Below are 16273 nucleotides of genomic sequence, written 5' to 3' on the forward strand. Positions count from 1 at the left end.
TAAATGTGTATTTGTTTTTTGGGTTAAGATTTATATCAACATTTATTGCTTATTTTAACACCATAAAAATACATATGTAGAGAAACAAGTCTTTTAGAATGTCTCAATTACTATTTTTAGTATTCCTGCTGTTTTAAGCTTATTCAAAATCACTTTCATTTTTTAATTAGAACATTTTTATAAGTTGTCTATTTAAAAAAAAAAAATTACTTCCTGACAATTTAAAGTACACTATTGAGTGATTGATTAGATTTCATTTCCGTCAGCATTACCTATACAAACAGCTTTTACCTGTAGGTTCACCGTACCAGCTGATGATTACTCTAATATGGATAAAATATCACTTAATTAACATCAATGAAATCTGTGAAGTTAATTGGACTAAAATACACATGTATCAGTAGCCACACCGTTTGTTAGGGAGATGATTTAAGCTTTTACAAACGTATATCTTACCCTTTCATAAGGGGTCCCGAGCACCTTACATTGTGTCTCGTATAACTAACTAGTGATCTGTTAATATTTTGTTAGTGTTACAATATTGTTCAATATTAATTGTTGAGAAATTAATTTAAGATTTCAGCCTTAACCTTTATATTGTACAAGCAATGAAATATGTGGAAGTGAAACTGGAGCAGCTTACCTGTCTTCAGCCATCTTTACTGACATGGTGCTACAGCAGCAGTGTGGGGTGTATCCACCCTACCACAAGTACTGGACCTAAGGCACTGTTAACACCACATTAGCTGTTCATAAAGGTACCATAACATATGGTAATAAGTTTGTTAAATATTCCACTTACAAAACCCCTGACCTACAAAATAGAGAATATCATAGCAGCGGAGGTTAATCCGCAGAGTAAACTGACAGGACTACATGCGTTGGGGTGTCTGTCCCACACTGCAGGCGTTGCATGCTAGGCGTCCCTCCACCTGTACCACCGTTACAAATCAATGACAAAACCTCAAAACTACCACCCTTCCCATCTATCTCAATTAATGCTGTGAGAAAAACGTAAGAAAACAGTGCCGTATTTACTTGTTAAGTATATATATTTAGTCTATTTGCTCACAGTTATCAGAAGATAATGGTTATATATTAAGGTATTTATTTGTGTCGGAGAAAATCAATGAAAACAATAAATGGTTGTGCCAGACAGCCGGTTTCTCTGTATGTGTCCTGTGGAGACCTGGGTACCAGTACCAAATACTGACAAATGGAGAGACACCTGGCAACACACGACCTCTGACCCCAGGTATAACAAAACAGATTATAAACTCTTCAGTAGAACAAACACTAAAGAGGCCTAGAATTACATTTCCCTTGTGACACCTTTGACATTAGACTGCCTGGGAGGTGTTCACTTTCATTCTCAGGATACAGCTTTACAAAACTGTCTCAAATAATTTATCAACTGGCATTTAATTTATTTCCAGTTATCAATACTACATATGATAAATCATATGTTGTTACTAAAATGACAAGCAGTCTTTACATGAAATATGGCTGCTATTGTCATGAAGGAAATATTGTATTTTTAACAGGACTTTCCATCCAAAAAATGAAAACTCAATAATATATGGCTCTTGTGGATTTTCCTAGGTTAACAGGGATTGTACCAGATTAACAGGGATTTTCCTAGGTTAACAGGAATTGTACCAGATCAACAGGGATTTTGCCATGTTAAAAGGGATTGTACAAGATTAAAATGGATTTTGCCATGTTAACAGGGATTGTACCAGATTAACAGGGATTTTGCCAGGTTAACAGGAATTGCAGCAGATTAACATACATGGTTTTTTAATGTTTACTTTGGTAAACTGATTGCAGATTATTCAGCTGAAGACTATGTTTAACTGTAGGTCAAACCCATCTCAAATATCATTTAGGTGAAGCAGGCATATTTCAAGGAGACAACGCTGCCAATGATATTTTTACATCATCAGAAATGCATGTAAATGAGAAGAAATAGTACTGAATGCTACAGGGTAACAAACTACCTTCTTTTTCTCTACCAAATTAAAAAAGTTGCACAACTACTTTAGGTACCAACCAAATGTACAAAGTTTCCTGATATTGGCTTTAAACACTTACAGTTTACCAGAGAACTGTCAGGGCAAGTCTTTATTATAAGGGGCATAACTCACAAACAAATATTGAAATTAAAAGAAACCGTGAACGAGCTCACAAAGATATACCCCAGCTTCATTTTATCTACATATTTAAACTTTGTATAGTTAATATCCCAATCATAAATCATTTTCTTTATGCACATCTACATATGATGTACTTTCATTGTGTCAAGTGATAAAAAAACAAGTTCTGGAGAAGTAGTTAAAGTTCCAAGGAACATAGCTCCCTGAAAAATAGTTGAATCACAAATTCCTTTCTTCATGCACATCTACATAGACAGATGGGAAGAGAAGATTTTAAAAGTTTGCCACGATTTCTCTAATGCTGTCCTTAATCTCCTTTGTTCCAGCATATTTCTATTTGAACAACCTTGAATCCCCATTTGAACAACCTTGAATCTTTATATGAACAACCATGAATCCCCACTTAAGCAACCTGGAATCCCCACTTGTCACTAAAAGAATCTTCCCTATTGAGAATCGGTTTAAAGGTTGTAGAAACATGTTGACTGGCTCAGGTGACCTAAAACAAGAGGCCCAATGAGCCTGTATCGCTCACCTGGTATAAATCTCACACTTGTAACCTTGAAATGATCTAAAATAAAGCTACAGGCAAAATATCAGTATTTGTGATTGAAAGTCATTCAAAAGAACATGTTAAAAGATTTTAAAACATTTCACCCCTGTGACCTTGAAAGTCGAACAAGGTCATTATGTTAACAGGGATTGTTAACGATGTCAAATTTTATAGCCCTTCATCTCCGGACGCAACTTGCAAAATATCACCATCCTATCCTTTTGTTTATTGAAATTGGGTCATTTAAATGTTTATACATATTTAACCAAATGTGACCTTGAAAGTGGGTCAAGGTCATTCAATTAAAAAAGCTTGATAGCCCTTTATCCAAGCATGTTGCTGACCAGATATCAACATTCTAGGCCTTATGGTTATTCAAAAGTTGTTTACAGATTTTAATATATTTGACCCCTGTGACCTTGAAAATAATTCAAGGGCATTCATTTGAACCAACTTCGTAGCCCTTCATTCTAGCATGCTACTGATCAATTATCAACATCCTGGGCCTTTTGGTTATTAAGAATTTGTATAAAGATTTTAAACAAATTTGACCCCTATGACTTTGAATACAAGTCTGTAGAGATCAGTATTTTAACTATCTGTAATAAGGGATGTCACAGAGTCTACTGGCCTGTAGAGATCGGTATTTTAACTATTTGTAACAGGGGATGTCACAGGGTCTACTGGCCTGTAGAGATCAGTATTTTAACAATCTGTAACAGGGGATGTCACAGGGTCTACTGGCCTGTAGATATCTGTATTTTAACAATCTGTAACAGTGGATGTCACAGGGTCTACTGGCCTGTAGAGATCAGTGTTCTAACATTCTCTAACAGGGGATTTCACAGGGTCTACTGGCCTGTAGGGATCAGTGTTCTAACAATCTGTAACAGGGGATGTCACAGGGTCTACTGGCCTGTAGAGATCAGTGTTCTAACATTCTCTAACAGGGGATGTCACAGGGTCTACTGGCCTGTAGAGATCTGTATTTTAACAATCTGTAAAAGGGGATGTCACAGGGTCTTCTGGCCTTTAGAGATCAGTGTTCTAACATTCTCTAACAGGGGATTTCACAGGTTCTACTGGCCTGTAGAGATCAGTACTCTAACAATCTGTAACAGGGAATGTCACATGGTCTACTGGCCTGTAGAGACCAGTTATGACAGGGGAGATGTCACAGGGTCTACTGGTCTGTAGGGATCAGTATTCTAACAATCTGCAACAGGGGATGTCACAGGGTATACTGGCCTGAAGGGATAAGTATTCTAACAATCTGTACCAGGGGATGTCACAGGGTCTACTGGCCTGTAGGGATCAGTATTCTAATAATCTGTAACAGGGGATGTCACAGGTTCTACTGGCCTGTAGAGATCAGTATTCTAACAATCTGTAACAGGGAATGTCACAGGGTCTAATGGCCTGTAGGGATCAGGATTCTAACAATCTGTAACAGGGAATGTCACATGGTCTACTGGCCTATAGGGATCAGTATTCTAACAATCTGTAACAGGGAATGTCACATGGTCTACTGGCCTATAGGGATCAGTATTCTAACAATCTGTAACAGGGTATGTCACAGGGTCTACTGGCCTGTAGGGATCAGTATTCTAATCTGTGACAAGGGATGTCACAGGGTCTACTGGCCTGTAGGGATCAGGATTCTAATCTGTGACAAGGGATGTCACAGGGTCTACTGGCCTGTAGTGATCAGTATTCTAACAATCTGTAACAGGGGATGTAACAGGGTCTACTGGCCTGTAGAGATCAGTGTTCTAACAATCTCTAACAGGGGATGTCACAGGGTCTACTGGCCTGTAGAGATTTGTATTCTGACAATCTGTGACAGGGGATGTCACAGGGTCTACTGGCCTTTAGAGATCAGTGTTCTAACAATCTGTAACAGGGGATGTCACATGGTCTACTGGCCTGTAGGGATCAGTATTCTAACAATCTGTGACAAGGGGATTTCACAGGGTCTACTGGCCTGTAGAGATCTGTATTTTAACAATCTGTAACAGGGGATGTCACAGGGTCTACTGGCATATAGGGATAAGTATTCTAACAATCTGTGACAGGGGATGTCACAGGGTATACTGGCCTGTAGGGATAAGTATTCTAACAATCTGTAACAGGGGATGTCACAGGGTATACTGGCCTGTAGAGATAAGTATTCTAACAATCTGTAACAGGGGATGTCACGGGGTCTACTGGCCTGTAGAGATCAGTATTCTAACAATCGGTGACAGGGGATGTCACAGGGTATACTGGCCTGAAGGGATAAGTATTCTAACAATCTGTAACAGGGGATGTCACATGGTCTACTGGCCTGTAGGGATCAGTATTCTAACAATCTGTGACAGGGGATGTCACAGGGTATACTGGCCTGAAGGGATAAGTATTCTAACAATCTGTAACAGGGGATGTCACATGGTCTACTGGCTTGTAGAGATCAGTGTTCTAACAATCTGTAACAGGGGATTTCACAGGGTCTACTGGCCTGTAGAGATCTGTATTTTAACAATCTGTAAGAGGGGATGTCACAGGGTCTACTGGCCTGTAGGGATCGGTATTCTAATAATCTGTAACAGGGGATGTCACAGGTTCTACTGGCCTGTAGGGATCAGTATTCTAACAATCTGTAACAGGAGATGTCACAGTGTCTACTGGCCTGTAGAGATCAGTATTTTAACAATCTGTAACAGGGGATGTCACAGGGGCTACTGGCCTATAGGGATAAGTATTCTAAGAATCTTGTAGGGATCAGTATTCTAATCTGTGACAAGGGATGTAACAGGGTCTACTGGCCTGTAGAGATCAGTGTTCTAACAATCTCTAACAGGGGATGTCACAGGGTCTACTGGCCTGTAGAGATCTGTGTTCTAACAATCTGTAACAGGGGATGTCACAGGGTCTACTGGCCTATAGGGATAAGTATTCTAACAATCTGTGACAGGGGATGTCACAGGGTCTACTGGCCTGTAGAGACCAGTTATGACAGGGGATGTCACAGGGTCTACTGGTCTGTAGAGATTTGTATTGTAACAATGTATGACAGGGCATGTCACAGGGTCTACTGGCCTGTAGAGAATTGTATTCTGACAATCTGTGACAGGGGATGTCACAGGGTCTACTGGCCTGTAGAGATCTGTATTCTAACAATCTGTGACAGGGCATGTCACATGGTCTACTGGCCTATAGGGATCTGTAGTCTAACAATCTGTGACAGGAGAACTATCACCAAGATCAGGATTCGATCCCCAGAACTGCCAAGCTCTAGTTTGAGGCTCAATGAGTTGAGGTGTAACCTAGTCACTGGTGATTGATCTACATATCCATTTCAACTACAGCTCTTTCACAAATATTTTTCACCAAAGGCCGCCAAGACTAACAATTTAGTTTGATACATTTATTACAGTTTATATAATCTATTAATTGGTTGTGTATGACAACATCTGTTACAAAATCCACCAGCTGTAAACACAGAATAAAATTTCCATTAAAAACCTATTTAGATGTCATCCATCATTTCCAGTCAATGACAGGAGATTAATGAATATCTATTCTATTTTACATGGCTGTTTCATGAGATTTTTATAGTTTAGTGTATACATAAGCTAAAGTGTGTCCAAAATAGAAGGTGGATAGCATCAAAAATAATTTCTTTTTAAAAATGATCCGATAAAAGGAACATTAACCCTCGTAATGGCCATTAGTTCCCGAACATCCCACAAGGCAGGAGGGTCCTTGTGATACGAACTAGGCACTTCAATATGTATGGGTCAAATATTGTTTATCTGTATCTGGTACCGTAATGCCTAATGGGTAGGAATACATTAATTACAGTTGTATGTACTTGTATGTCATCATCACATAGTTGGCTCCATCTACCATTTGACGTGCAGAGACGACCCATTTCTCTCGCAGATGCTTGTATGTAGATCCTACAACGATGATCTTTTATGTTGCAATATGTAATTGTTCATGTTTTTATCTTGAGAAAGGGGTGGATTGCCTTGGAAATTTAACAAATTCCTTTGTCTGCACTGTCGCTATTATATCTATTTAAGTAATATGCGTCCATTGAAAATTTGTTTGTTCAGGTCCAGTGCCCATATTATGACACACTCATGAGACCTATATCATCACACTGTTAATGTAAAGTTGTTATAACTGCATATACCTGTATTCCATCAGGTGCAAGTTAGTCATTATTGGTGTATACACCTGTATGTCATCACAGGTAAAGTAACTAGTCATAGCGGTAATTTACATGTCATTCTAATTGTATGTACCTATATCACAAAGTCACATGTATTCTGTATCAGAGTTAGTTCTATAGACACAGTAACAGTACAAGGTAGAATATGTTACTGTAACCAAAGTCGATTGAAGGCACCAAGAGTTATTTCCCTTGGTACAACCTTTAGCTAGACAGAATCTCCTTGATAAGATATACCGGTAAGCGCTAAATACATGTGGTTGAGATTTTGTCTTTTTATAGCATGATGGAATGGATACACTTCAAAACATTGAAGCTAACTTAAACAATTCACAATTAACTTTTCGTATTTAAGCTGTGATTGAAGACAGTGTGGTCTGAAGCAAGACTGCCATGTTCTGAACCAGAATCTTATTCCTCAGGTGTTTGGTTTACATAGGGGTTTAATGTGTGTGAATACAAATACAAGAATACTGAAAGCAGTAAATTAACACAACCAAATATTAGCACTTTGACAAGTGATGGACATGAATACGACTCTAATAGAGAGTGCCTGTGTTGAAAATCTCCCTTTTAAAAACTCAATATCCCTAGCTAGCTACCCGGTGGTTGATGAACCTAGATCCCTCCCTACAAATGACTATCTCAAGTCATGTTTTGATATTCCAATGCAGCACCAAGAAAACTTTTTACTCTCACATCAACGTCTATTTTGACTAGCAACAATTAAATGTTATCATGCAGTTAACTCACATTCTTAATACCAGCAGATTAATAAAATAGCAAATTAGCTGATTCTGTAACATTTCTGGATACTGAAACTACCAAAACTACCAGAGTCAAGATCTCAACTACCCATGCAGAGAAAACCCCTTGTGGTCTGGCAGGTGATGTACGCCATACCTTTTCACTTCCAATCATGAGTTTGAACCCTGGCCATTTGGTTGAAAGGCAAGTGCACTATTCACTGCGCGATCCAATCACTCAGGTAAGTAACATAAAGTGAGTTGATCCTAGAATCTTACCTCAGGCTGTCTTCATCATCAGACAGCGCTGACCTTGACTTTATTTTCCTGTCATTGACTCTGTCCTCTGTGACATCATTCTCCACATTGTCCTCCAAACTTGTGTCACGTTTGTCCATATCAGAAGCCATCCTCCGGCTAGAGCCACCATTTTGTGGTGCTGTCTTGAGTCTGCTGATGCCGTTTGTATCATTTGTTCGAGGAGCTCCGTACTCCGATTGGGGCTTGTTTAGCAAGGGTTTACCAGTCCTGTACATGTTGGTGGTCTGTGGTGGGTCTAAGGCCTGAGCCGCCCTTAACCCTACTTCAGGACACAATCAATAGATGTCAACAACACCAATCAATTTCTGGTACTTATCGGCCACAAAGTTTTTGTTTACCAATAAAACAACTAATTACTGGGAAAACTTTAGAATCTTCCTGTTTGAGGATAAATATTGCTCTACAAAACGGCAATCAACGCTGTCAAATTCCCACAACTTTCAAAATAGTTCTCCAACTTATTATCGACAAAACTCCACTTGTCAGCTTATACGGTGGTATAATTGACATCACACCGAGTGTCAGGCTGAATGCATAGGTATTATGGCCTGACCACCTCTTGTTTAGATCAGAATTACACCGGTCGCTACAGCTCCCCAATAAACACACATATCTATAGAAATGTTACCATTTTGTTCTGTCCGCATTTCCACGCTTCAACACTTCCATACAATCCAATCAATTGACAACCCCTCTGCTGCAGCCATATCCGACTTTAATACAATAGCAAGTAAAAGTTGAATGGTGTGACACCATTGATATGCCTTGTTTTGTGTAAGATCCTTGTGGTACCCGCCGACACCGGACCTCTCTACACACCCAGCTACACAGGAAATTCCAAGGATCTCAACCGTTATGTCTATACTTTGCACTTTCTAATATTGATGTCCTGATTAGAATCAATTACCGATTATGGTTATATATGTAAAGTCAACAAACAACAGAGCTCCGTCTGTAGCCGACAACAGCTCCTTTGTACACTCGCTGAATGCTGAATCACTTACGCACCGACTATTTCTCGCCTCAGAAGTTTTTCTTTATGTGCGGTTTATTCACCATGCTAAGTAATCAATTCCAATTATATAATACAACATTGCACAGCAAACAGTGTTGAGGTCTTAACACTTCAGTCTAAAGTGCATTCCAGCAGAATTTGGAGTACTAAAAAACGGTCTCCGTTTCCACCCTTACTCAGTCAAAGTCAAAATTTCTCATAAAAATTACCAATTTTTTTTATCATCATTGCAACACTGAAATTCCTTTTACAGGCCGAGAGGTGATTGGATCGAACATGTACCATGGTAACACAGGTACATCCCCAGCTAAGTAATCCAACTCTCTACTTGATACCTGTTAACGACCAGACAGGTATATATCTGCACTCTATCAAATGACCCAAAACATTTAACCCACAGTCTGAACCATACATGTAGTCAGCCTTTTTATCAGAGTTGCCTAGTTTTACAGCAATAACTGTAAAATAATTAGCAACTTCTTCATTTACTAAACTCTGTTAGCTACCCAGCCAGACCTTGTAAAAGTATTTATAGAGAATGAATAACATTCAATTCACAAGCATAACAAATAGGACAAAAAATATTTTCCGTTTTATTTACTTGTTCTGTAGTACCGTTAAGTGAACATTCAATATTGACCCAAGGTATAAGTGTGCTAATCATTAAACTTTACAAACTGACCATTTACAGATAACAGTGTTGGTCAAACAATATTGATCCCTCCATACTAACAATAATACACACAACAATAGCAGTAGTCAACACTGTTAAACTCGCCACTCTGGTCAGTACCATAACTATACCAAATGCAGGTCTCCTTTCAAACAGATAAAGCCATATTAAATATGACCATTTCCCAGATCCACACTTGAACTTACATGCATGTACCTCAGACAAATTGTTCGGTCACACTGTGACAGCCGTGTGGGTTTCACAAGTTAAACCTGTCTTAACCGTCATGTAGGGAGACTTGTATAATGTGACTCAGTTTATCAAATTAAAAAGCCAGGTTGAAAACAGAGAGCTAGAACTTTTGGACCTTAAAATATAGCACATTATTATATACATAACATGTAATACAGGATGTCATTAAAGTCAGGTATTGGGTGAGGTTACAGTGTATTGGGTGAGGTTACAGTGTATTGGGTGAGGTTACAGTGTATTGGGTGAGGTTACAGTGTATTGGGTTAGATTACAGTGTATTGGGTGAGATTACAGTGTATTGGGTGAGGTTACAGTGTATTGGGTGAGGTTACAGTGTATTGGGTGAGGTTACAGTGTATTGGGTGAGGTTACAGTGTATTGGGTGAGGTTACAGTGTATTGGGTGAGGGTACAGTGTATTGGGTGAGGTTACAGTGTATTGGGTGAGGTTACAGTGTCACCAGATATCATTTATACCTCCAAAACATAACAAATGATCACTGCTTCATTTTGAGAATTTTAGAACATGTTTCCTTTACCAGATGAATTACAAAGTCAATTTAACAACCACTGTTAAATACAGTACCACAACCACTGTTAAACAGTCCCACAACCACTGGTGGAAACAATTTTTAACAGACACAACAGCTGCAATCACTAGTGTACATGAACATACCCGACTGCACGACTGTTGATATCCATTTTAATTTCCACAGTGTATTCAATGAGCTCTCAGATGCAGAACACCCACATCACTACCTCCTAATCAAGCAACGCTAATTTGAAGTGGAATTACATTGTTTAAATTCAATCACTATGGGGATTGGTTTAATAGATTGGATTGAATATTCAACAGGTATCCTTTATAGACAGGTGTCCTTTATAAGCAGGTCTCCTTTAAACACAGACAGGGATACTCTATAAACAGGTTTCATTTATATACATGTGTCATGAAAAACATATTTCTGTGGTGTCAACATGATATAACTTGATTCTTTAACTGGTCTATTTATAGAGAGGCATCCTTTGGACAGGTGCCATATGTATCATATAGACAGGTGCATTTAATAGACAGGTGTGCTTGACAGACAGGTGTGCTTTATATAAAATTCTAACATGATTCGTTTGCAACGCATGTTTTGATTCGACCATGTTCTAATCCGCAATAGAATCATGATCAATCGTGTTAAGCTCCTCCCATCGCACTTAAGCCACACCCCGTTTCTAACCAAAACAATATGGCGTCAGGCTCGCCTTTTAGCGAAATCCCGCTGATAAGGCTAGCAGGCAACAGAACAGAAACGACCGATGAAATGTATTTGTTGAATGAATTAAAAAGTAAAAAGTACACATTCCTTGTTCTTACCTCCATTTATTACTGAAACGTTTGTTTCATCCGTTTGAAGGCAACTACTTAGATCCGAAATGAAATATATTCACATGTGTCATATGCATTTACACAAAACTAATCAAATAATCACCGATTTTGTCGATAAGCACAGATTGGTTTGCATACTGACATGGAAATGTAAGAATTTGGTCAATATTAATCCAAATGTGTCGTACAAACTTTGGTAACAGGACGTTCACGAACAATCCAAATATTCCGCCTCGTCAACATACAGATCGAGCGCTCGTCAGTATGGGCAGGGCAAATGACCGACTTTTGAAAGCTTCTTTCCGATTGGTCAGTCCGCTGCAGAATGTCACGCTGCCAGTTCAGGTCACAAAGTATTTTACTTCGTACTTTTGTACAAGGAAATACAATGTTTCTAAACATATTAGCGTAGTATATTTGTTAAGGTGTGTTAGAATGGGGATAGTACGTTGTTTTGAGTGTCTATACTGGCGATTAGAACATGAAATTTGGTTTGAATTTGAGACCAACGGTCTCGAGTTCAAACCAAATTTCATGTTCTAAACCAAATTTCATGTTCTAATCGCCAGTATAGATACTCAAAACAACGTACTATCCCCTAAGTGTGATTCATAGAACAGGTGTCTTTTATAGACAGATGTGCTTGATGGACAGGTGTCATATAGACAGGTGTTCTTTACAGACAGGTGTGCTATATGTAAAAGTGTGCTTGCTATGACAGGTGCTCTTTATAGACAGGTATGTTTGATGTGATGGGTGTACTTCTAAAACAGGTGCCCTTTATAGACAGGTATGCTTAATGGACAAGTGTGCTATATATATAAGTATGCTTGATATGACAGGTGTCAGATATAATGGTGCTCTTTATAGACAGGTATGCTTGATAGGATGGGTGTACTTTCAAAACAGGTGCCCTTTATAGATAGGTATGCTTAATGGACAAGTGTGCTATATATATAAGTATGCTTGATATGACAGGTGTCAGATATACAGGTGCTCTTTATAGACAGGTATGCTTGATAGGACAAGTTTATTTTAAAACAGGTGTCCTTTATAGACAGATGTGCTTGATATGACACGTGTTTTTTCAAAATAGGTGTTCTTTATATATGTACTTAAAACTGAATGTTATGTTTAGTTGTCATGTATTGCTATATACATGTACATATATAGAACATACATGTAGTACTCTAGTTAGCATATTTATGGTTCAAACATCAAGGTGGTAGATACATTCCGTATTACTATAAAATATACACGCTGTATTTACATGTAGATGTTAGGATATATCATTCATGTGGCCCTTTATCCTGTTTGTTATGAAAGTTTCAATTTATCACACACAGAGCAGTCGTCTCTTGATCCAAGTCAAAGCCGTAATCCTCCCCCAAATATCCTTTTATTTGCCTTAGTCCCTGGTATGTGAGCAGTGGACTTTACATGGCCGACTTCACCTGTCAGATCAATACAAAACCAAGCCTTGTATCCCTGAACGTTACTTAGCATAATACCTGTATGTTAAAACTGAAAGTAAATGTTACGGATGATAAATGTATACAGAGTTCCGTTACATGTAAGATTTCCATTGAACAAGCTTTAGTGAGTGTCATAAATATTGAATGGAAGGTGGTCGTGCTGGAGATTATTTTTATCAAAATAATAAAACAAATATCTACATTAACACATTTTATCAAACAAACAGACTTGAAAATGTAATGGAAAACACCACCATTTTGACTTTTTTGGGTTTATTGCAAGACACAATTTGTTCCTTGTGATGGGACAATCAAAATGAGGTTGTCTTTTGACATATTGATAAGAATAGTAATGTTTCAAAAAAAGAACACATCATTTTTGTATTTATGGCAGCCATCTTTTTCATTGATCAAACTCTGAATTGATTATAAAAGTTAGGAAATAGGAAAAACCTTCAATGACAAAGTTCCCTTCAGTACTTACTAATCTATAACAAAGTTTCCTTCGGTACTTACTAATCTACAACAAAGTTCCCTTCAGTCCTGACTAATATATAACAAAATTTCCTTCAGTACTTACTAATATATAACAAAATTTCCTTCAGTACTTACTGATCTATTATAAAGTTCCCTGTAGTACTTACTAATCTATAACAAAGTTCCCTTCCGTACTTACTAATATATAACAAAGTTCATTTCAGTACTGACTAATCTATAACAAGGTTCCCTTCAGTACTTATATATATATAATTACTAATCTATAACAAGGTTCCCTTCAGTACTTATATATATATAATTACTAATCTATAACAAGGTTCCCTTCAGTACTTACTAATCTACAACAAAGTTCCCTTCCGTACTTACTAATATATAACAAAGTTTCCTTCCGTACTTACTAATATATAGCAAAGTTCCCTTCAGTACATACTAATCTATAACAAAGTTTCCTTCAGTGCGTACTAATCTATAACAAAGTTCCTTTCAGTACTGACTAACCTATAACAAAGTTCCATTCAGTACTTACTAATATATAACAAAGATCCCTTCAGTACTGACTAACCTATAACAAAGTTCCTTTCAGTACTGACTAACCTATAACAAAGTTCCCTTCACTGACTAATCTATAACAAAGTTCCTTTCAGTACTGACTAATATATAACAAAGATCCCTTCAGTACTGACTAACCTATAACAAAGTTCCTTTCAGTACTGACTAATCTATAACAAAGTTCACTTCAGTACTGACTATATATAACAAAGTTCATTTCAGTACTGACTAATCTATAACAAAGTTTCCTTCGGTACTTACTAATCTATTACAAAGTTCCCTGTAGTACTTACTAATCTGTAACAAAGTTTCCTTCCGTACTTACTAATATATAGCAAAGTTCCCTTCAGTCCTTACTAAGCTATAACAAAGTTCCTTTCAGTACTGACTAACCTATAACAAAGTTCCATTCAGTACTTACTAATCTATAACAAAGTTCCCTTCAGTACTTACTGATCTATAACAAAGGTCCCTTCAGTACTTACTAATCTATAACAAAGTTCCATTCAGTACTTACTAATCTATAACAGAAATGACAGCAGTGTTTAAAGCAAGTTGGATCCCCCAGTACATCTGTAATATATGTAATTTGTCATCTGTCATCAAAGTTACAGTTATTGATATGATCACTGAACACAGAGTAAATTGGTTCCTCCCAAGAAAATACCAGATGATGCTCCTTGAATTGTAAATCTGACATTGTGATTGATGTTTATCACATTAACAGGAAAGGAACAGCAAAAGATGAACAGGGATTCAATCCCAGGGACCTTTAAACTCTAGACAGACGTTCTCACCAACTGAGCTACCTCAGGTCATCGACAATTGACCCGGCCAGTCTAGTTCAGCTACACATCATAAAATAGGTGTCAATATGTGTGTAATAGATATAAATTGTCCATGTATAGGTTTTAGTACCTTAGTCACATCAAAGTCATTTGTAAACGTGTAATAGGGATCAAGTAGTGTAAAGAATATGCACGTTTGCTGTCTGGGCTCGAACCTGCGGTCCCAGACTTTCTAGTTGGACGCTCTCTCACTGAGCTAAAGGGAAATTCCCTCTAGCCGAAGCTAGTAAGGCGACTTTGACACAATGTAAAATACACAACCTTTATATGTATGACCTTAGCATACTACTCCTTTATTTTTGAAGTCTTCGCCCTGAAAGAGAACCAATCACAGATTCTTGCTCCCCGCCATGGGTTCTCCATTATCATGAACGGGGAGAGTAAACAGGAACTAATTTGTAATAGGAAGGAAAAGTGAAAAGAATACATGTGCATTTGCTGGGACTCAAACCTGCGATATTAGACTTTCTAGTCGTTCGCTCTACCACTAAGCTTAAGGAAAATTCCCTCTAGTCGAAGATAGTAAGGTGACTTAGACACGATGTACATAACACCTCAAAATCCTATACAAGTAATAGGAGTCATACCCTCATCACAAATATGTCATATACATATCAAATCTACAGCAGATCATAAACACGATATTTAAGTTGTTGTGGTTTTAAAGAGGATACTGAAGATATGCACTACGAAGGCCAGAATCACTCACTGGATAAGGCAGTTGGAGTTGTCTCCCTTCTCTAGACATTTTTTCTGTAGCACTCTAGACTCCTTGACCACTTTTATTTAAATAACTTTCAATATTCCCAGTTCACCTCAGCTCTCATATTTGAACAAATAGATCATGTGTAAATGTAATGCCATACATTTTATTACAGGAACAAGTATCATATATATCCATGGACGTAAAATGTAATAGATTTTTTTATTTATACTGCTACATACAAAACTGTAGAAGTCAATTGTTTTTTAAAAACAACTGAAATCCCTAATGGTATATATATATATAAATACACATAATTTTATTAGAACCTGACTGAATAAGGCCACTACAAAGAAATATGCTGGGAGATGTCTATATCAGAGCATTATGATGTAGCTAGAAGAGTTCGAAAAATTCACTCCAGGGTTAATTATATGTCACTCATGTATAATACATAGTGTATAGGGGGCTAAATCTTTGTTTAATGGAAGGATTTACTCGTTAAATCAATTGTATGTCCAATGCATGCCCAGTAGTGTCCAGTTGTGAAAGAGGAAACACTTGACCAAATGGTATGCACATGATATCCCAAATCTAATACTCACATCTAACATCCAGCGTAACATAACAAAATCAGTGAACTTTTAAAATGGCAGTGACTAATAATTAAGTGACATTTTGAAAAATCATAAAAAAATCTGTAACAAAATCTTAAATTACTTCTTAAACTTTAAATAGACATTATATTAATGAATAGAGCTTTGAAATCATGTTATCTATTTATAACTTGATTCATTTTTTTTAAATCAATCAGATGTAAACATTATTCATATGGAATCTCTGAATATTTTTAACAATCTGATCTACTGTTATATGTACAATATCAGT

The 16273-nt window shown here is 37.4% G+C and overlaps 1 protein-coding gene across 3 annotated transcripts in view; it reads right to left on the minus strand.

Moving 5' to 3' along the window:
• LOC110447367 (WD repeat-containing protein on Y chromosome-like) overlaps positions 1-16273 on the minus strand; it is a 59823-nt gene that overhangs the window by 35039 nt on the left and 8511 nt on the right. The window contains exon 1 of one of the 3 annotated variants that reach the window (XM_021493000.1): positions 7954-8985. The exons of 1 other annotated variant lie outside the window; for it this stretch is intronic. In XM_021493000.1, coding sequence (XP_021348675.1) covers positions 7954-8210 — 257 coding nt within the window. In that variant the 5' untranslated portion in view covers positions 8211-8985. Of the gene's footprint in view, positions 1-643; positions 979-7953; positions 8986-16273 lie in introns of those variants that run through there. One more of the 3 variants, XM_021493002.1, reaches the window with a different exon arrangement.

This window comes from Mizuhopecten yessoensis, unplaced genomic scaffold (genome assembly GCF_002113885.1).
Source record: "Mizuhopecten yessoensis strain PY_sf001 unplaced genomic scaffold, ASM211388v2 scaffold3339, whole genome shotgun sequence".
Lineage (NCBI taxonomy): Eukaryota > Metazoa > Mollusca > Bivalvia > Pectinida > Pectinidae > Mizuhopecten > Mizuhopecten yessoensis.